General features: G+C 41.8%; 1 protein-coding gene across 3 annotated transcripts in view; it reads right to left on the minus strand.

Annotated features, from left to right (window-relative positions):
* Window positions 1-9,543, minus strand: part of CRMP (Collapsin Response Mediator Protein) — a 486,710-nt gene extending 477,167 nt beyond the window's left edge. For 2 of the 3 annotated variants that reach the window (XM_067140710.2, XM_067140711.2), the window contains exon 1: window positions 9,394-9,543. In XM_067140710.2, the coding sequence (XP_066996811.1) occupies window positions 9,394-9,397 (4 nt within the window). In that variant the 5' untranslated portion in view covers window positions 9,398-9,543. The remainder of the gene's footprint in view (window positions 1-9,393) is intronic. The other variant, XM_067140709.2, reaches the window with a different exon arrangement.
* Between the last annotated feature and the right edge of the window lie 13,871 nt (window positions 9,544-23,414).

Raw genomic sequence — 23,414 nt, forward strand, 5'->3', positions numbered from 1 at the left:
GGGAAATGTTATATAGTATTTTATATTGTGTGTGTGACACAGTTGTTGGCGTAAGATAATAAAGGTTTAGAAAATTCATATCGATCGATCATATTATCGATTCAATTCAGATTTCATTTCCATTCAGTTGGCAGTATTACCGGAACCGGCAGTGCTCCTGCCTTACTCCTCAACCCAGTACAAAAATCTATCACTACAATGTGCGCGTACTATACTATGCCTTCTGAATTAAATGTACGCGCCAAATATTTCTTCTTTGAACTCTAGGTATGAGACATGAACAGGAATTCAGAAAAACGTCTGATTTCTGAACGTTCTTAGGGTTGATAAGTCCATGTACTGAAATATGTTGTTATTTAACAAGGAAATTAGACACATTTAAATCTTAGCAGGTTGAAGATGTTGGTAGAAATAATAAAGGAAATTCTAGAGTTAATAATGTGGAAATATCTTAATTCCTGACAGTAATATATGAGATAGTGATGGCTGAAGGACAGTGGTGAACTGGTAACATCGACGTGTTAAGTCATAAGTACTTCAAGCTTGAGATCGAATTAAGTCAAGATGTGCGTTCTCAGCAGAAGAAACACAATCTGGATGGAGCAGAAACCCGTTTGGGAGAAAGGGTAGACTGAACAAACGTAAATTCAAACTTACAGTGTTCAACCCTGTATATTTCAGCACCTGTAAAATACAAAGTTCGAAAGAAGTGTTGCATATTACGATTTCACACAACATGAATCACGATGCCTCAAACAAGTTTTCAGTATGCACGGTATGTCTGAGTCATATAGTGGCGCTAAATCCAGATCAGCTTCGGTATTTGTCCGAAAGGGGGATTTTGTCGTGTCGGTTAGTGTAACAACACTTGTAAAGTCAGTGGTGTAAGACTGAGCTAAACATAGGCAAAGTGACCACTTCTTCTACTGACCGCATTGCTGCAAGATGAATAGTTGATGCTCGACAAGGAACGGGATGTCCACGCAAAATAACTCCGAGAAAGAATCAGCACGTCGTAAATTCACTGAAAATGCCTCCTCGCTTCGCCAGGATCTTTGGAGGTCGCCGGTAGAATGCATCAGATCAGAAAGTGCGAAATCCACTGCACAACGGAGACCTGATATCAAGGAGGCCCGTGCCGAAAGTTCCTCTTAAGCAGCACCATAGTGCAGTTCGTGTGAGATCGGCATCAACTCGTAGTTTATGGCATCAGGAACAGCGGAAGCGCATACATGCACTTTGCCGACAAGGTCACCATAAGTTTGTACCAATACAACAGAAGCATTGGTCTGAAGTCGATGCGGTGAGAGATGGAGCAAGCCTTTCATCCCGGTGCGCCATCTGCAGCGTTGTTGTCCCGTCATATTTGGTCAACGTACGCCTGTAATTGCTATCCAAAGTAACACGACTGGTCCGGTGTACACAGACAACATCCTCTAACCTGTAGTTGCAGGATTAGCTGCCACTGTGAGCGAGGGATTTACGTTACTGGATAATAATGCTCGTTCCAATAAAGCCAGAGTCGTCAGTCAGTTCCTTGAGATGCATGGCACAGAGTGAATTGTATGGACATGAAGTGGTTATACACGGTATTGATCTGCCACACAATGATCGATAATTTTATGATAAAAATCCTACATCGCCAACTTGTGATTCTGTTACGCTTCTATTGTTTTTGCATATTTGCCAGCATGTTTATTTCTCTTTATATACCCTTCGTAATATACCAGGTGGCCCGCGAGCGTCGTACGTTCTACTTATAAATGTCGCGCATGCACTAATGATGAAAGGGATGCCTACCAACTGATTTTCACAGGAGCACTGCTGCTAGCAGGCAGGTTACGTCAGAATGTAAAGAGATAACAACCTCAATGCTCCCCGTCTAATGCAGCCCCTTGCATTAATAAACCTCGTTTTCGACCACATAGTACTAGGCTGGTATATGGTACATCACCACAACATTTGCTGTCTGCATATCGGCAATGGCTAGTGTGTTCGGCAACGACGAATATACAGCCATAATTTTAATCTATGGAGAATCAGATCGGAATGCAGCCGATGCTCACAGACGGTACGCACAGGAGTTTCCAAACAGACGTCTGCCTTCTATACACGTATCTCGCCGAACAGACTTGCACCTAAGAGCTAATGGATCGTTCAAGTCACATATGATCAGGGACAAAACCGTCTGCAGCAATGCTGACGTTGTACAGAATGTACCGCAATACTTTTAACGCAATCCTTCACACGGTGAGTTTAACTGCACCTTACTATAATAATAATAATAATAATAATAATAATAATAATAATAATAATAATAATAATAATAATAATAATAATAATAATAATAATAATAATGTTTTACAGCCCATCATTGTTACAACGTGCACATGTTCAATATTACTTAGGGCAAAGACGAGCAGCGGATTTGCTAGGAGTATCCCGAACATCAATACAATGCATCCTGAAAAAGAGAAAATGACACCCATATGAGGCGCACCTACATCAGCAACTCTACGGAGATGGTTTTGATCGCAGGGTAACAATATTGTCGAAGAATGGCCAGGGCAATACAGCAAGATCCACATTTTATCAGGAATATCCTGTGGAGCGACGAATGTTACTTTTCGAACGATTCCATCGTCAACACTCACAATCTCCATTATTAGACCGCAGTAAACTCCCACTGGGTTCGAGCACAGGACATGCAACTACAGTGGGGGTTAATTTGTGGCGCGGTATTCTGGAAGACTACATCATTGGGCCTGTTTTTAAAGCCCCTAGGCTCACCAGCAGGTGTTGTCTGGAATTTTTAGAGACAGACTTGTCTCTAGAAAACCTTCTAGAAGATATTCCGCTGCAGCTAGTACTGCAACATTGGTTCCAGCATGATGGTGCGCCATCTCACTACTATCGAGGCGTTAGGGAACGTCTTGATGCAAAATATCCTGAACGGTGGATAATTCGTGGTGGACTGTGGAAATGGCTACCACGATCGCCTGATCTTACTCCCCTGGACTTTTTCTTGTGGGGATATATCAAATCGAAAGTGTACGAAACTGAGCCAGAATATGCTGAACAACTATAACAACTACTTAGTGAGGCCTGTGCTACAGTGACTAGAGGTGTGACAAACGGTTATTTTTGTGTAACTGCTACATGTGTCACTGCTAAAATAAAGTAACTGTGAAAAGTAACAGTTAAAAATAACGTCCAACGTTACTCACCAACGTTACCTGAGTCAACGATTACCCCTAAACAGTTGAATATGTTATAACAGTTTACACTTTAGTTACCACATGACAGCAGCAACTTTAAAAAAACACTATAGTGTATTTGACTTAAAGCAATCTCCTACTAAAGCGCTCTCACTTGGATGACTATCTGAATTCAGAAGGTCACATTCTGTGTCTGTAAGCTGCTACTAGTGACAGTTCCAACTTCCCAGTTACTGTTTTCAGTAGTAGCCTACGTTATTTTGTAGTCGTGACTCAGTAACCCGTTTTGTCCTCGTTACATATGTAACAGTGACAGGCATGTAACTGTGACAAAGTAACTGCTACGTTATTTTTCAGCCATCTCTACAGTGACACATGAAATGTTGAGATGTGTCCATGCAGACACTGCGAGACGTGTTCAGCACTGCCTGCACCTTCAGGTTTTTGAGCATCTTTGAAGCTACAATAATGTGTATTAGTTTTTGTTTCATGCAAGCAACTCTTTTATGGAGTAGAATGTCTGCACGTGCATAAATGAATAAGTTATTAAATGTTATTTTCTGCACCTTTTACGTATTTACAAATGCACCCTGTTATACTGTAGAACTCGTGCAGTAAAATGACTGCTATTTGTTTCACAACATCCGAAATACAGCACGTTGTTGCTTCTTCGAAAACAAGTGATTAGGCATCCCATGCATCACTAGTGCATCCGGGACATTTGTGAGTAGAAATTGCGGCGCTCGTGGGCCGCCTAGTATAATGTACATAGCAAAATAAAAAAAAAACTGTACTAAACAGAAATATGCAAACCTTGTTTTGAGCACTGTCATACGGGGCATCAATTTTCTACAGCGGCACGGTTCAACTGACTGGACGTGAAGATGATGCCAATGAAAGTTTGTTGTCGGTATGTTTCCGGAGTGATATGAGGAAATTGTAACTGATTTTTATAGACACTGACTATTATACGGCACTCCTTTGAGATAAGGATGTGCCGAATATGGATTGGTGACTCAACCTTGATATATGAGGAAGCTATCCTGGTAGTGATCGTTGTGGTAAGAAAGACAACAATCAGGCACTATTTACCTTCTCTGCACATACTCTGACAGCAGAAAAGAAGTAAGTTAGATGTCCGGAATGAACAAGCATTTCCAAATTCAACAGTCATAATATTACAGTATTTATTTTCTATGTCAATATTATCCGACCGTAATTTACGAGGCCGCCACTGACCGTTCACAACTATACTTTATCTCTACTAACAGTTTAAAGACTTACTTTCCTTCCTCCCTTCTCAGGCATTTTCTCCTAAATGATAGTTGTTCTTAATCCGAAATGTGGTGTACCATACGCACAGTCAAAACGTTCAGCTTTCTTTAATTTGTTTCGATCAGTTCATTGGTATCGGCCTTATAAGTTAAGGGATGGTTAATGATACACCACTGTTCCGCGTACTAAAGTCCCATACCTGAAACCCTGAGATAGTGGTGAAGGTGTTTGTTGCTGTAAGGGCCTGACTCCATACTAAGCAGTGGCCCTCCAATTATAAATAAATGTATTGATAGCCTCAGATTATTGAAATAAGCTAGATGGCGTTTGCATTAGCGGTCGGACATTAAATGAATGTTGTATTTACATCCTTTTCGGGATAGTGACAGATAGAGAAAATAATGGTAGGAAATAGATTGTTTGTAGCCCATAAAAGGTAGAAATAAATTTTACTCTGTAAATCCGTGAAAACGTGGAGCCAAAGTAGAAGATACGAAAAAACATGAAAACGCATGGAAGTAGGACGGAATTTCGATAAGAATCACTATTGCTCACTCCAGTCTTCCAGAAAACTAAATCCTGGTTGTTAAATACACGGTGGAATGGCTTCTTCCAGTTTCCTTTAAAACGGCCAATTTCACCAGAAACGAGTTCTCCATAGATTTCCGCTCATTGCCTGCCTGCGAGAGGGAGAGGCTTCCCCTAGTGCATCTCATCGCCCAAATTATACGACGTGAAATTGTTTTCTCGATAAATGCTCTACCTTCTCAAGATGATATTCTGAAAATGAATTACTACAAGTGCAGAGAAACCAACGCATCCTTGTTTATTCTATTATTGCCACTGGTAGATAGCTAAAACCGTCAGCATTTCCACCATGTGGCAGAGCCATTAATCACGGTCTATTTTTGTACTTAACGTGCACCGCGAACCTTGCACACACAAGTCGCTTTAAACTTTCGTCCTCCGGCTGCTCTGTTTCACATACGACCTAAATGATGCAAAACTCAATGCATGTGAACCTCCTCTGTAAATACGTGTAGACATACAATAAATTATCTTATAGCAGAAACAATGGGGCGGCAGCAGATAGGGATCTCTTCCGCGCAAGAAGTCGCACTTGTGCGACTAAAGATTGAAGACTGACGCAAATAAGCCACATGACACTGTCTCAAATAATTTTCTGCTTACATATATTATTATAAACATATATAATTGTTAAGGATCCACCAATTCAATACAACATTTAAGCAGATAAAAGACATCACCTCATAGAAGTTACAAGTACATGTTTCATCCACCTAGCGGACATCTTCAGCTACATAAGTACTAAACCATTATTACATTAAGTTTATTAAAAACAGAACAATGGAAATTAAAATATCCATGAGGTAAATCATGCATGGCCCATTAATACACAGAGAACTTGTCACATACAAACAAGGCTACATACCAGATTGAGAACTTACAGCAGAGCCAGTGGGGAACATTACACGTCTTTCAAGTGTTATATGGGGTTATCGGTTTACATGATCTTAATGGGTAAAAGGTTCAATGGTTCCATTTCGAAGCCCAGTACAATATAAGATAGACTGATCCACGCTGTAGGAGGATGTTTACCCCTAATTTGAATGTTTCTTATGCACACTTTGTAATATGAGACACGTTTAATTTGATTTCCCATTACACCAAGACACTGTGTATTAACATATCAACGAACAATTTTAAGAATTATCATGTGATTGGTTTGCCACGCAAAAAACTTTTAATGTTTTAAAGATCCGATATATGTACTTTCCATTTCATGCATTTTAATTTGGTGGTTCATTCCACAATTTTAACGGCTCATGCATGATTTACCCATATGGATATTTTAATTCCCGTTGTTCTCCTTTTAATAATCTCGATGTAATAATGGTTTAGTACTTATGCAGTGAAGATGTCCACTATGTGGATGACATGTACTTATAATTTCTATCAGGTGATGTCTTTTATGTGATTAAACAGTGTATTGAATTGGTGGATCCTTAACAGTTGTACGGGTTTAGTGACGTCAGTACGGAACTAATATGAAAATTTTAATACTAACGTTATTGGCTTTACGTCCCACTAACTACTACTACTACTAACTACCACTAACTACTTTTACGGTTTTCGGAGACGCCGATGTGCCGGAATTTCGTTCCAAAGGAGTTATTTTACGTGCCAGTAAATCTACCGTCACGAGGCTGACGTATTTGAGCACCTACAAATACCACCGGACTGAGCCAGAATCGAACCTGCCAAGTTGGAGTCAGAAGGCCAGCGTCTCAACCGTCTGTGCCACTCAGCCCGACGAAACTTTCAGTATGTAATATATTATTATTATTATTATTATTATTATTATTATTATTATTATTATTATTATTATTATTATTATTATTTAAGACTGTAGGGTGTTTCTACTATGAGCCGTGATGCCTGTCTGGCAGCCCCACAATGACAACTGGACCGGACGTAATTCATAAGCTACGATACGAACGTTTTCATTCATGAAATGTATGAACGACGGCAGTACACGTGGCACTCTCGACCACACGTGAGAGCGCGTGCGTGTGGGGATGTGAATCTGCGAGCGTTCCAACATAACATTATTTACGCCCTTTCATAAAATGACCATCCATAATTGTAGTTTACGAGACAGTTGTGTATTTGAGAATCTCCTTCCGTATATCCCAGAGTTTCGAAAATAAATGGATATATGATCACTGCTTTCTGCCATTCACGTGGCGGTCGGTCAGTTCATACTAAGTCAGCGTGTCACCCTTTCTCCGCATAGTTATTGTCAAGTATTGCCGGGTGTGCGATAAATATGTTGGAAATGAACATGTTTTTGATAAATATTTATCAAAGGAATATCCAGTATTTAAGAAGAAATTAAAATATGACGTTTATTGTGTACAGTGCAGTTCTAATTCCTTCGCTGCTCATGATAGGAAGACATTGTTTAACATTTACAAACTGTTAAGCGCCACGCAGATTCTGACGTTAGTAAATCAACTCACTTTATTTCTTTCACATAAAGGCATTCGATGCCCATCAACTTAATTTAGTAGCTAGCGAATCACATCAGAATCAGGTAAATAGTCACTCTTCTATATGCAGTTATTGAGCTGTAGTATTAGAGTGAAAGTTTTAGAAATTGAAGATTTAACTGGTGAAACGTCAGATTATACTACAAAGCTACATTCTAGACACACTGAACTAATATAACAAAATATAAAGTGCTCAAAACACAACTTCGGTGTCACGAAGAAACAGTATTTCTTTAAAATATATCATCTGCCAGGGAGAAGCTTAATATCTGTAAACTGCGTACGTAATATCGTGCATACGGCATGTAAACAGTGACAGAGTGCCTACCTCCTGACACTCAGACAATCGCAGTGATGAAACGTGGTTTCGTTTATGTAAACACTCTTCGAATTTTAAAAGCTTAAGTACTTTAGTGTCCCTGGTTATTTAAAAAATCAGAAATTACAAGTAAAACTAGATGATTGGCGTATGTGCAAAATGTTCGAACCTTTAAAAAACTTCATTTCCTGTTTTTCAGGAAAGTACCCCACTGACATCGAGATTCCTTCCGAGAATGAAAACTCTGAAGTAGGAATCATCATCATCCATTCACGATCCCCAAAGTTAAAAGGTACAAATACACTCATAAAATATTACAATAAGAAGTGTGTGATCTAATACTGTTATTCGACGTAGATTATAACAATTAGTTTAAGAATAATATTTGAAAAATATCAGGAGAAGGAAAGTGCTACCAAAATTTCTTGTTTCACAGAGTCTACTGTATCCTTCCACACTACCTTCATTCAGTATTTAGGTCGAAGCACTCAGCTGTTTGAATATATAGAACTTGATCGGACACTTCCTAAAATATATTGGCCAGGTCAGGAGTAGCGTAGGCGTACACGTTTATTATAAGAAAACATAGTCATAAGTGACGTAGATCTGATGAAGTCAAGTAAAATGAGCTAAAGCAAAGGGGAAAAACAAACACACCCGTTAACAGCAAAAGACAAGAAATATTCAATAATTTAAAGCACAACAACTTTTCTTACGTTAACGTACTCAAAATTTCTGAACTAAATCCTCCAAGAGAAATAGTATTCTATTGCTAGGAGAACGTGTGGGACACAAACAATTTACAAATAATGCTGAATCTATGAAAGCTCTGGTAATAATAAAGTGTAATTATTATGGTAAGTCTAACAGTACATAAAAAATAGGGACATATCCTCAAGAAAATTAATACTTTGCACAAATGTAGATGCCGTATCACAGCCTTCTAAATACGGAATTTTAGTTTTGTTGATTGAGTTTACAATTATTGTTATTATTATTATTATTATTATTATTATTATTATTATTATTATTAACGTTTATAATACTACTCATCTGTTATTTCATTAGTATTAGACATATAATAATAATAATAATAATAATAATAATAATAATAATAATAATAATAATCGAGATCATAATCACGGAACCACCAATTGTACGCGGAGTTCGAGCCACAGGGATGTGATTTTCGAAAGGAAAAAGCATGACCCTTTGTTCGGATTCCACGTAAAACTGAATGCCGAGTGGCTATGATCTCGATATCAACAGACACGTAAAACTACAAGTATTCTTTGCTTAATTTGTAATAATATAAGTCAATAATGGCATGGCACTTAACAGTAATAACAACAACAACAACAACAACAACAATAATAATAATAATAATAATAATAATAATAATAATAATAATAATAATAATAATAATAATAATAATAATAATAATGAAAGGTGTACATTTGACGTGATAGTGTCAATTATTTGTGAAATAAGAAAATGATATCCTTACCCATTTATTTAGTCGTTTATAATATCAAAGACCCAACAATGAAGTTTTTCTCTCAGGAAAGTAACATCAACTGTATTACGGCGAACCTGTCACTGGCATGCCTTCGCGCAAGTTAGAGGGAAAGCTGCCATCAGTGCCATCTACTGATACTACGAGACATTAGCTCCAGCGTTGAGCAATGTTCCCTCAGCTGACTACAACGCCGGTGAGGATAGGGCGTTCGTTTTAGACACAGTCGACACGTGAGTCTCACAATTAGAGCAAACACTGCAAGAACTGTCACGACACAAGAGTTTGACTACTTAATATTGGCGTGTCCCATTCAGGATACCTGCGAGTTTCAAACAACTTAATAGCACACTGTACAATTCGCAAAGTTAATTTCCGATAAGCTATGCGACTTAATAACAAAGCATCAAATATTGCATTAATGTATTTTAAAGTGGGCCTTTCCGTTGTATCTTTATCTGCTTTCGAGAGATAAGACCAGGGCACCACACGATGTTACGTTCATCGATCCGCGCGGCCCCGCAGTGAGCACTCGGCTCCACTGCACATGTAGCGTATCATACGCAACAGTTCTCGTTAAATTTTATCTAATTATTCGTGACATCTAATTACAGTAATATCTGTCATCTTTAGGTGTCGGAGTGTTCATTACCCTGCTAATTTTAATGACAAACTCAGTTACTTGAAGAAAAGGGCTTAGTGGAGATATAAAGTTTTCAGCAGATGAGATAGAAATTAAAAAAGCACAATGCATGATGAAGCCTTGCTAGCGCAATGTGGATCTGTTATGTCTTCATCCCGGAGGCCGGTTGGATCCTTAAATAGTAGCACCAACGTTATGCGGTTATAGGGTAACCTCAAAAACACAATGAGACGTACAAGGCATGATGAGGAGTGAGGTAGTTTGCCGCTGATTTCCTCACTTGATCGGCCCTATGAGTAGCACCTTTCATAACATCCAGCTGCACTAGTTGTGCTTCACCGGGCGAGTTGGCCGTGCGGTTAGCTAGAAGCTCGCATCCGGGAGATAGTGGGTTTGAATCCCACTGTCGGCAGCCCTGAAGATGGTTTTCCGTGGTTTCCCATTTTCACACCAGGCAAATGCTGGGGCTGTACCTTAATTAAGGCCACGGCCACTTCCTTCCCATTCCTAGACCTTTCCTGTCTCATCGTCGCCATAAGACCTCTCTGTGTCGGTGCTACGTAAAGCAACTAGCAAAACATATGTTGTGCTTCAAATGTCATTACTCAGCACCATTCATACCCCATGAATTTCCATACTGTCACAGCCGTCGATGAGACTGAGGCTGCAGCAGAAGCTAACTGCACAAATACTGCATCTATCAAGAAATAGCAGCAGGATATAATTTGAGGTAAAAGCTTATGAAAGAAATCCTCTCTAGATGCAAACAACGTAGCTGAACGTCTGCAGTATTCCGGGAGTCTCTATGCACATATAATAAAACCAAACCCCATGGCGCAACAGCCACGAAGGGCCATGGCCTGCCAAGCGACCGCTGCTCAGCCTGAAGGCTTGCAGATTACGAGGTGTCGTGTGGTCAACACGATGAATCCTCTCGGCCGTTATTCTTGGCTTTATAGACCGGCGCCGCCATCTCACCGTCAGATAGCTCCTCAGTTTTATTGTAATCACTTAGGCTGATTGGACCTCGTACCAGCCCTCAGGTCCAGGTAAAAATCACTGGTCTATCCGGGAATCGAACCCGGGGCCTCCAACGTAAGGCGATGATGAATAGACTAGTTCTTCTGAAACCTGTAAGAGGCGATGGTCGACTTAAGCAGCTCTCTGGAGTTCCAGTTATATTCGTACTTGATGTGCTCTACTGCCTATTTGTAAACATTTCTTTCTTTCTCTCTTCTTATTTATGTTGTCGTTCTCCTTTGCTCACAGGTGATACTGGCCCGCATCACATGTTTACATCGTTCAATTTTCTACGAGAAATTATAGACACCATGCGTTGCGGGTCAGTATTTGACGGATCTTTCTTCCATGCAAAATTCTCAGCAAAACATCTTTATCACTGTCGTTTTTCCTGGAAATTATTGGTCCGTATTAACCACCAAAGCATGTATTCCTCTACTTGTTATTCTGGTCTTATAGAAGGACTACACATATTTTACATATTATTTCCCGCTTCCTTATATTTGAACACTTTGTCAAACAATTGACCTTATTTGCCACTTTTTTCCTATCTGTATCTAAATTATCATCCTTAGTAGTCTCAATTTGTTCAATTATCTCCATGAACTTATTTCTTACTACAAGATCATTCCCGCACGTAATCAACTCTATATGTATTGTATCATTTCAATCTGTATAGATATTGAGAGGCATCTAGATTTCATTTTTTTGTCCTAAACGAGTTCTTTTTACGTACACTGGCGGAGAAAATATCCAAACACCAAGGAGGGGTTGTTCTAGATTAACGAAAGTTGGTAGGCGTGTTCATACATCTGAAAGATGACGTTGATTCAAGTTTCCCGCAAATCGCATTAGAGTGGCGGATCCATTCTTGGATGCGCTTGTGAATGGTCGGCTGTTGAGAGTGCTCTTGCATTATCGTAGTGATAAAGTAGTTAAAACCTATTGAAATTGTTTAATTTTGTGTGTGTGTTATCCATTTAGTGCTATTTATATAATGGTATTTAGTGCTTGTTGGTAGAAATTGGGACTAGTGATATTTATTTGAATTGTATAACAAGTAGTACAGTTGGTGTTCAGTAGATTGCGTTTTCTAGGTTAAGTACGCTAGCTCGGTGTACCATGTTTCGAATTTAGGTTTAGGAAATACTTTAGGCAATAAAATTAACTTTATTTGTTTAATATCTGTAGGTTCGTTGGTACAATACTTACAAAGGCAGATTATGATAAAGAGTTATAACTTCCGCAGCTTTTCCGGTATTTCGTATAGATATCCGTTCAAACTATCGCGAAGGTAATAATTTATTAAATTAAATAACACGATACGCCTGTAAAATTCGATTTAAAAAGAAGTTAAAGAGATTACACGGTATTTCACTGGATAATTACTCAACAGTTCTTGGATTGTTGACGATTGTGGCTGAATTCTGACGAGATCAAACAGTACATGCACATGGTAGTTGTGTAAACAAATACAAAAATCAGCTGATTGCTGTATTCCGATAATTTGTAGTCGAAGTTCCCGGCATACTTTGTACTTTGCACCTTCGTTTATTCATCGAGTAAAACTTAATAATCAAATTCCTATTTCCCAATAATATTGCAGTTCAAGCCCCGGCGTAGTTTTGACAGAAATTATTGTAGACAACCTCGTATTTTTAGCATTTAAGGACACTACTATTCTCCGTCACACGTAGTAGGGAAAATAATAGTAATCCACCAGCTGTAAAAATCATATTACCACATTTCAGTTGAGAATTGTAGTGTAGATACGGTATATATAGATAGTACCGCATATTGCCTGCTATATTCGTGTGTATCTTTGTGTGTGTATCTTTCATGTGTATCTATTAGAGCATAGTAAGATAAAATAGTACTAATAATAATATGTCTACGCGTTTAGCTTTGTTGGTAATCTTTGAGTAGTTCTTGCAAATTTCAAACTTTAAATTTTCATTTCTGTTTGTGATTAGTAGTAACATATTGTAATTAGGACACGTCCGAACGTAGTTTAAAATTATTGTAGTACTGCAGTATACAAGTAATATCTTATTATAAATTGGCGTGCTTATTCTATTATTGTAAAATATTTGTGTAGTATAGTAGATATATTCGTAGAAACTCTCTTACTAAAATTCTGTTGTGATTAGGATAGGCTTAACTGCAGTTTAGAATTGTGAAATTCTTGTGTATTCCTTTCAAATTCAGTAATTAACGGCAGTTTTTATCCTGTTAGGGTGTTGTAGGGTAAAAATATAGTACGAATAAGTAGTATTGTAGTGTAGTAGTATATTAATTATTCTTCTTCTTCGTAATCTGTTTACCCTCCAGGTCTGGCTTTTCCCTCGGACTCAGCGAGGGATCCCACCTCTACCGCCTCAAGAGCAGTGTCCTGGAGCGTGAGACATTGGGTCGGGGGATACAACTGGGGAGGATTACGGCCACCTCGCCCAGGCGGCCTCACCTGCTATGCTGAACAGGGGCCTTGCGGGGGGATGGGAAGATTGGAAGGGATAGACAAGGAAGAGGGACGGAAGCGGCCACGGCCTTAAGTTAGGTACCATCCCGCCATTTGCCTGGAGGAGAAGTGGGAAACCACGGAAAACCACCTCCAGGATAGCTGAGGTGAGAATTGAACCCACCTCTACTCAGTTGACCTCCCGAGGCTGAGTGGACCCCGTTCCAGCATTCGTACCACTTTTCAAATTTCGTGACAGAGCCGGGATTCGAACCCGGGCCTTCGGGAGTGGCAGCTAATCACACTAACCACTACACCACAGAGGCGGACAGTATATTAATTACCGTACCTTATTGTCGTGTGACCCTTGTGTACTATCCTAGAAAATATTTCTTTCCTTTATATTTTTGCACATAAGTTATTTTATTTTCCCTTTCTTTTCATTTTTCGTAAAGAATGCCTAAGGAGTATAAGTGTAGGAACTGTGGGTGTGGCCAGGTATTAAGGAGTATGAGGGAGGAGTTGAAGAGTGTGAAGCTGATAATTAGGATTCTCTCAGAAGACAGGAAGGAAGGTAGGCCTCCCTCAAACAATGTACAGGATACAGTAGGTGTAAAAGAGGGATGGGAAGGAAAGGGAGAATTGTAGAAGACAGGTGGTCTAATGTTCTAAGGGGATGGAGATTGCAGGCTAAAGGCTCTATTCAGGATCAGAATTCAGGACAGGTGTCTGTGATAAATCGGTACGAGTCACTGCAGGTAGAACAACATAGGGAAGATGAGGAACAGGGAACTGTTGCTGAGAAGTGTGGAAGTAGGAGGAAGAGAAAATGTTGGAAAGGGAAATGTAGAGTAGAGGATAGGAAAATACAGGTGGAACAGGGTCATGGGAGTAAGGAAAGGGAGGAGGAAGTGGCTTCTGCAGCTGTCAGGAAAGGTAGGGCTGAGTAGGAGGAGGAGAGGATCAAATGAGATGGGTAGCGTTGAGGCTCTGGTCATGGGGGATTCCATCGTTAGACATGTGGGGAAAGTGTGTGAGGAGGAAAGGGAACCAGGGTAGAGTGTTATCCAGGACTTAGGTTGAGGCAGATGTTGAAGAAAGTAGAAGAGAGGGAGGAGGGGAAGGAGAAGGTGGTAGTGTTTCACGTTGGTACCAACAACGTCAGGCAAGCAGGTATAAGAACCAACATAGTTGGAGATGTGTGGGATCTGGTAAATGCAGCACGGGTGACGTTTAAGGAAGCGGAGATTATTATCAGTGGAATACTGTGTAGGAGTGATACTGACTGGAGGGTGATTAGAGATTTAAATCAGACTCTGGAGTGGGTATGTGCGAAACTGCGAGTGAGATTTCTATATTCCAATGGATGGGTGGGAGATAAGGATCTGCGCTCAGATGGCCTTCGCTTAACCCGCAGTAGTACGTATAAGTTAGGAAATTTGTTTGGAAGGGTTATAGGGAGGTACATTCAGGGAAACGGGGTGGTCTAGGGAACGGTGATAAGGGTACAGGGATCTGGAAGTCAAGTAAGGAAGACATAACAACGTTAGTGTTGTACTGTAGAAGTAATGTAAAGAAAGGAATAGAATTAAGTAATTCAATAGATGTATACTTACCAGATATTGTAATAGGAGTTGAATCATAGCTGTAAAAATGGCGTATGGCTTTTAGTGCCAGGAGTGTCCGAGTGCATATTCGGCTCGCCAGCTGCAGGTCTTTTGATTTGACTCCCGTAGGCGACCTGTGCGTCGAGATGAGGATGAAATGATGATGAAGACGACACATACACCCAGCCCCCGTGCCAGGGAAATTAACCAGTGGTGGTTAAAATTCCCGACCCTGCCGGGAATCGAACCCGTGACCTCTGTGACCAAAGGCCAGTACGCTAACAATTTAGCCATGGAGCCAGACAATCATGGCTGTGAAATGATATAATGGGTGCCGAAATTTTCTCACGGAACTGGAGTGTGTATCATAGAGATGAGATAGGAACGGTAGTATTCATTCTGGTGAAGGAATAATTTGTAAGCTACAAAAAAGTTTAAAGATGACAAACATGAAATTCTAGGTGTAAGGCTCATTTCTAAAGATAATAGGCAAATTGATGTCTTTGGAGAGTACAGACCGGGAAAGGGTAGCGCTGACACTGATTCAGCATTATTTGATAAGATAATCAGCTATATGGGAAGTGACATGGAAGGGAATGTGATTGTAGCGGAAGATCTGAATTAACCAAATATCAATTGGGAAGGTAATGCGAACGACAGAACGCATGACCAACAAATGGCAAATAAATTAATATGGGAAGGACAACTGATTCAGGAAGTGATGGAACCAACTAGAAGGAAGAATATTCTGGACGTGGTGCTGGTAAAACCAGATGAGCTCTATAGAGAAACGGAGGTAATAGATGGCATTAGTGATCATGAAGCTGTTTTTGTCGTAGTTAAAAATAAATCTGCTGGAAAGGAAGGTCTTAAATGTAGGACTATTAGGCAATACCATATGGCTGATAAAGGAGGCATGAGGGTTTAAAAAAAAAAGTAACTATGATCGATGAAAAACAGTAAATAAAAATATAAGCAGACTCTGGGATGGTTTAAAGCAATTGTTGAGAATTGTGAAAACAGGTTTGTGCCTTTAAAGGTGGTATAGAGTGGCAAAGACTCGGCTTATTATAATGGACAAATAAAGAGACTAAGAAAGAGGTGCAAATTGGAAAGAAATAAAGTTAGAAATGGCTGTGGAAGTAAGGAGAAAATAAAGGAACTTACTAGAAATCTAGCGAAGAAGTCAGCTAAGGATAATATGATGGCAAGCATAATTGTCAGTCATACAAATTTTAGTGAAAAATGGAAAGGTAGGTATACCGGGTGAGTCAGCCGCGCCTGACGTCTTATGCTGTTAGGCATCCCACCGAACGTCACTGGTGTCGTTATGGTCTATTCTCCTTTGCCGTATACCAAGCAACAATAGCCTTTAATCACTCACTGCACCATTACCTTTACAGATACATGAACCGTATCCGACAGGCATTTACATAATGCATCAACTCTCATGCGGTTATGTAAAAACTACGAGATAATTATGAGCTTTCAGTAGGGTATGAAATAATAATTATAATTTCGTGTGGCTATTTCTAGCCGAGTGCAGCCCTTGTAAGGCAGACCCTCCGATGAGGGTGGGCGGCATCTGCCATGTGTAGGTAACTGCGTGTTATTGTGGTGGAGGGTAGTGTTAAGTGTGGTGTGTGAGTTGCAGGGATGTTGGGGACAGCACAAACACCCAGTCCGCGGGCCATTGGAATCAACCAATGAAGGTTAAAATCCCCGACCCTGCCGGGAATCGAACCCGGGACCCTCTGAACCGAAGGCCAGTGCGCTGATCATTCAGCCAACGAGTCGGACAGGGTATGAAATGAACGCTGATGATATACTGATAGAAAACGTGTGTGCATTGTGAAGTGGTAGTAGTAGTCCATCTAATAGGCTTTCTGGAAACCTACACGCTGGAATCGCCGTGGTGTCATAGGTCAAGTGCGGTGCTGTTCAATACAGCTGCGCTTGGAAGGTGGGTTCGAATCCCCCATGAGCGTGTAAATTTTATTCGCATTTTGTACTTCGAGAATAATTCACAGAGCCAATGTATCCGACCAAATGCCCTCACCTCGTGGGTTATTCCTTTCTTTCTTCTATCTTAATCTGTTTACCCTCCAGGGTTGGTTGGTTTTTTTCCTCGGACTCAGTGAGGGATCCCATCTCTACCCCCTCAAGAGCAGTGTCCTGGAGCGTGAGACACTGGGTCGGGGATACAACTGGGGAGAGTGACCAGTACCTCGCCCAGGTGGCTTTACCTGCTATGCTGAACAGGGGCCTTGTGGGGGATGGGAAGATTGAAAGAGATAGACAAGGAATAGGGAAGGAATCGGCCGTGGCATTAAGTTAGGTACCCTCCCGGCATTTGTCTGGAGGAGAAGCGGGAAACCACGGAAAACCCCTTCCAGGATGGCTGAGGTGGGAATCGAACCCACCTCTACTCATTTAACCTCCCGAGGCTGAGTGGACCCCGTTCAAGCCCTCGTATCACTTTCAAATTTCCTGCCAGAGCCGGGAAACGAACCCGAACCTTCGGGGGTGACAGCTAATCACGCTAACAACTACACCGCAGAGGTGGACCTTGGATTAATTAATTAATTAACTAATTAATAACTAACAACTAACTACTAATTAATTGTATTAAATAAATAATAATAATAATAAAGAATTTATTTTATTTATTTATTTATTTATTTATTTATTTATTTATTTATTTATTTATTTATTTTTATTTTTGCACTGTTCTAGGCGATTAGGGCTGCTTATGTGGATGTTTTATAAACAGGGCTGGATGTGGATAGAATGGTCGGGAGTTTGAATCCGCTTGACTGAGCAACGGCCCGTCAGCGCCGTAAGTGTTCGAATAGATGACCTTCTGCAGTAATGCATGTTTCAGCACGCCGTTGAACTGCCATTTGGGCCCTTTGTAGTATTGTAGGTGTTACGGATTCACAGGCTTCCGTAATAAAGTTTCGAAGGCTTTCAGGATTTTCCGGCTGCTAATAATAATAATAATAATAATAATAATAATAATAATAATAATAATAATAATAATAATAATAATTTCGTGTGGCTATTTCTAGCCGAATGCAGCCCTTGTAAGGCAGACCCTCCGATGAGGGTGGGCGGCATCTGCCATGGTGAGGTAACTGCGTGTTATTGTGGTGGAGGATAGTGTTATGTGTGGTGTGTTAGTTGCAGGGATGTTGAGGACAGCACAAACACCCAGCCCTCGGGACATTAGAATTAAACCAATGAAGGTTAAAATTCCCGACCCGGCCGGGAATCGAACCCGGGACCCTCTGCACCGAAGGCCAGTACGCTGTCCATTCAGCCAACGAGTCGGACTTCCGGCTGCTGAGCGTACACTATATCCTTCAAATTGCCCCGTAGGAAGAAGGCCAGTGGCGTCAAATCGGGTGATCTAGCAGGCCAGGTGACAGGTCCTCTCCTTCATATCCATCGACCGGGATTGGTAACATTCAGGTAGTTGCGAAGATCTGCTAACATGTGAGTGGGAGTCCGTCGTGTTGATACCACATGGTTACACGCTCACCCAGGGGCACATCCTCTAGCAGCAATGTTAGTTGTTCTTGAAGAAACTGTAGGTAGCGGGCTCCTGTCAAATGATCCTCAGAGAAATATGGTCCAATTAGGTGATCACCCAATATACCACACCAAACATTTACTCCCCATCGTGCCTGAAATGCTGCCTGCCTCACCCAGTGGGGATTTTCGACACTCCAGTAGTGCATATTATGACGATTTACAGAACCATTATTATGAAATCGTGCCTCGTCCGAAAATATAATGTGATACAAACACTGGATCATTTGACACTTGGGTCAGTATCTACACACATAAATCAACACGAGTTTCGAAATCTCGTCCGTGGGGTTCTTGATGTAGTTGCAGGTGATACGGACGAAAAACACTGGAATGCAATATCCTTACAACAGGCGACTGGCTGATGTTGGCCTGTTGTGCTACTGCCCGGGTACTCGTCTGTGGATACTCCCGGAAAGTATCCGAAACCATCTCAGCAGTTTAATCGGACGTCACTGGTGCCTCTCTAACAGGACCTGTTCGGGAAAGTGATGAAGTTATACGTAAACGTCGCTCCACCCTCCTAAACGTATTTGCGTTCGATTGTTGTCTGTGTGGAAATCTTTCCTGTACAGGCGCTGTGCTTCCTGTGCGTTCTCTCTTGCTTCGCCGCAGATGAGGAGGATATCAGCATACTGATCTGTTGAATACATAGCGAAGAGATGACCAGGACTGCTAGGATACACCAAGTGTCAGGCCACTACACATTCAACATGCATGCTATTGGTCGAATGTGGCACGAATAGTATAAAATGTGAATAACAATATATAGCGGTCGTGGAATTCGAACCCACCTACCAACACAACATGCGTCAGCACGTCTGTGATTAGTCCACTACACCACGGTGACTGCTGTGGTCCCCAGTATATCAGAAAGCTTACTCGGTGTAAAACTATGTCCGGCTTCACAGACTTGCACACATTTTCTATCAGTATGCCATCGCTAGCCGCCTCTGTGGTGTAGTGGTTAGCGTGATTAGCTGCCACCCCCGAAGGTCCGGGTTCGATTCCCGGCTCTGCCACGAAATTTGAAAAGTGGTACGAGGGCTGGAACGGGGTCCACTCAGCCTCGGGAGGTCAACTGAGTAGAGGTGGGTTCGATTCCCACCTCAGCCATCCTCGAAGTAGTTTTCCGTGGTTTCCCACTTCACCTCCATGCGAATGCCGGGATGGTACCTGACTTAAGGCCACGGCCGCTTCCTTCCCTCTTCCTTGTCTATCCCTTCCAATCTTCCCATCCCCCTACAAGGCCCCTGTTCACCATAGCAGGTGAGGCCGCCTGGGCGAGGTACTGGTTATACTCCCCAGTTGTATCCCCCGACCAAGAGTCTGAAGCTTCAGGACGCTGCCCTTGAGGCGGTAGAGGTGGGATCCCTCGCTGTGTCCGAGGGAAAAGCCGAACCTGGAGGGTAAACAGATGATGATGATGATGCCATCGCTTTTAGCGATCATTTCATAACCAACCTAAAGCTTATAATTGACACGACGTCGGTAGGTGCAGAGTGGGTTGTTGTCCCATATGCTCTGTACTCTGACCGGCCAACCTAGCAGAGGAAATTTGGCCACGGCTCTACCGTGGCTCTACGCCTCTGCATTCGGGAGACGGGCCTGGGGCACAGTGCCGGACTTCACGCCTGGTCCCACCGTCGGCTGTCCTGAGAATGGTTTTCCGTGGTTTTCCATTCTCCTGCACTAAGGTGAATGCCGGGACAGTTCGTAGTATAGGCCACGGCCGCCTACCCCCTCACCTTCTCCGCACATCTCCTTCACCGTAACAAATCTCCCGGCCTGAGAGACGGCGTCACCGTCTAAGAGGCCCGCCTCCCCCTTCAGGGGAGGAATGAAAACGTTTAGTAGTAGTTGACACGTGCATTTTACATAGCCGTATGACAGTTTATGTATTGTGTAAATACGTGCCGCATACATGCTTTTGCAAAAGTCGTGCAGTGATGACGCAGTAAGTTCTTTAAAGGCAACTGTAGCTTGGTATACGACTCAGGAAAATCGACGATCACCCCACCGACGTTCGTTGGGATGCCTAAAAGCAGAAACATCAGGCGCGGCTGACTCACCCGGTAGATACATTAAGGCAGAAACAGGTTTAAGGAAGGACATTCCAGGAATCATTAATGAACAAGGAGAGTGTGTATGTGAGGATCTTCAAAAGACAGAAGTATTCTATTGCTAAAGAAGTATTAAAATTTGCATATGATAAAAGTGACATTTACAATAAGATACAAACGTTGAAAACTAGAAAAGCGGCTCGAATTGATAAGAATACTGGGGATATACAAAAGAAAATTTGTTGGTATATCAGTGGCGGCTGGTGGTATCTGAAGCTGGGTGTTGCACCAAAATTTGTAGTGTCACATTTTAATAGCTTACAGAAATAACAACACACTCCATTATCGTTAAGTAATGAACTACATTCCTACTAAAACTAAGTCCGTCTCCGTAGCGTAACGGCTAGTGCTATTAGCTGCCGTCGTCGGGGGCCTAGGTTCGATTTCCGGTACTGCCAGAAATTTAAGAATGGCAGGAGGGCTGGTATGTGGTTGAAATGGTACATGCAGCTCACATGCAACGGGGGTGTGCCTGTAAAGGCTGCACTACCTGGGGATGAGGATACGAGTTTACTTTAATTTACTAAAACTGAAGTAGCCTATATATGGCAATTTTTTTTTTTGCAAGTTGTTTTACGTCGCCCGACACAGATAGGTCTTATAGCGACGATGGGACAGGAAAGGGCTAGGAGTGGGAAGGAAGCGGCCGTGGCCTTAATTAAGGTACAGCCCCAGCATTTGCCTGGTGTGAAAATAGGAAACCACGGAAAATCATCTTCAGGGCTGCCGACAGTGGGGTTCGAACCAACTATCTTCCGAATACTGGATACTGACCGCACTTAAGCGACTGCAGCTATCGACTGGGAATTTCAACCCAGGAAACAAGAGGCTAAATATACACTATAACTCAATAATAATGCTTTTGACTTTACGTCCCATTAACAGCTTTTCCGGTTTTCGGAGGCGCCGAGGTGCTGCATTTTAGTCCCGGAGGAGTTCTTTTACATGCCAGTAAATATACTGACACGAGGCTGACGTATTTGAACACCTTAAAATGCCACCGGACTGAGCCAAAGATCGAACCTGCCACGGTGGGGTCAGAAGGCCAGCGCCTCAACCGTCTGAGCCACTTAGCCTGGCACAGTTACTTTTGCCTCACTTGAAATGAACATTTGCTGTCCTGTTTTTCATTGAAGCAAGATGTTAGTAATATTGTGGGTGGCCTGGTATGGCGTGGAAAAGAAATTACCCAGCAAGTAGGTCGCGCGGTTAGCGTCGCGTAGCTATGAGCTTGCATTCGGGGGATAGTGGGTTCGAACACCACTGTCGGAAGCCCAGAAGATGGTTGTCCGCAGTTTACCATATTCACACCACGCAAAAGCTGTGGCTGTGCCTTAATTAAAGCCACGGTCGCTTCCTTCCAACTCCTATCCCATCGTCGCCGTAAGACCTATCTGCGTCTGTGCAACGTAAAGCAAAAATTGTAAATTTTAAAAATGGAAATGAAATTAACTTTGTGAGAGGAGAGAAAGTAGGAATGAAGTAATCTCCGCAGAGTGGCGTTGTCTAACGGGGACATTTGGAAGTGTTTCTCGACAGGGGACTTGCTAGTCTCGTGCAACTTCCTGAGACCGATACCGGCGAGCATGGTACATTCTGCTGTGGGGACTTGCTAGTCTCGTGCAACTTCCTGAGACCGATACCGGCGAGCATGCTACATTCTGCTGTGGGGACTTGCTAGTCTCGTGCAACTTCCTGAGACCGATACCGGCGAGCATGCTACATTCTGCTGTGGGGACTTGCTAGTCTCGTGCAACTTCCTGAGCCCGATACCGGCGAGCATGCTACATTCTGCTGTGGGGACTTGCTAGTCTCGTGCAACTTCCTGGGACCGATACCGGCAAGCATGCTACATTCTGCTGTACAGGCTTAGGCTCATCCCTGCTGAGGTACATTGCGCCACGCTGTCCCCTAGGGAGTTGCTTTCCAATATATATGTTAGGTATATTAAACTAAAACAATAGGAGAAAAGACGATAAATGAAGTGTAAAATTATTGGGAGTTGTGCAACACTGCAACAATACCACGCACCGCCCCTGTGGTATATAGTACCATATCTGAAGTACTTATTTGATTAATGTTGGCATGAAGGAGCTATACCAAATGAATTGAGAGTTGCTATAGTAGCCCCTGTGTATAAAGGAAAGGCTGATAGACATAAAGCTGAAAATTACAGGCCAGTAAGTTTGACATGCGTGGCATGTGTAAGCTTTTGGAAGGCATTCTTTCTTATTATATTAGACATGTTTGCGAAATTAATAACTGGTTCAATAGAAGGCAGTTTGGGTTTAGGAAAGGTTATTCCACTGAAGCTCAACTTGTAGGATTCCAGCAAGATATAGCAGATATCTTGGATTCAAGAGGTCAAATGGACTCTATCGCGATTGACCTGTCTAAAGCATTTGATAGGGTGGATCATGGGAGACAACTGGCAAAAATGAGTGCAAATGGACTAGACAAAAGAGTGACTGAATGGGTTGCTATATTCCTAGAAAGTAGATCTCAGAGAATTAGAGTAGGTGAAGCTTTATCTGACCCTGTAATAATTAAGAGAGGAATTCCTCAAG

Source organism: Anabrus simplex, chromosome 2 (assembly GCF_040414725.1).
Source record: "Anabrus simplex isolate iqAnaSimp1 chromosome 2, ASM4041472v1, whole genome shotgun sequence".
In the NCBI taxonomy this organism is placed as follows: Eukaryota; Metazoa; Arthropoda; class Insecta; order Orthoptera; family Tettigoniidae; genus Anabrus; species Anabrus simplex.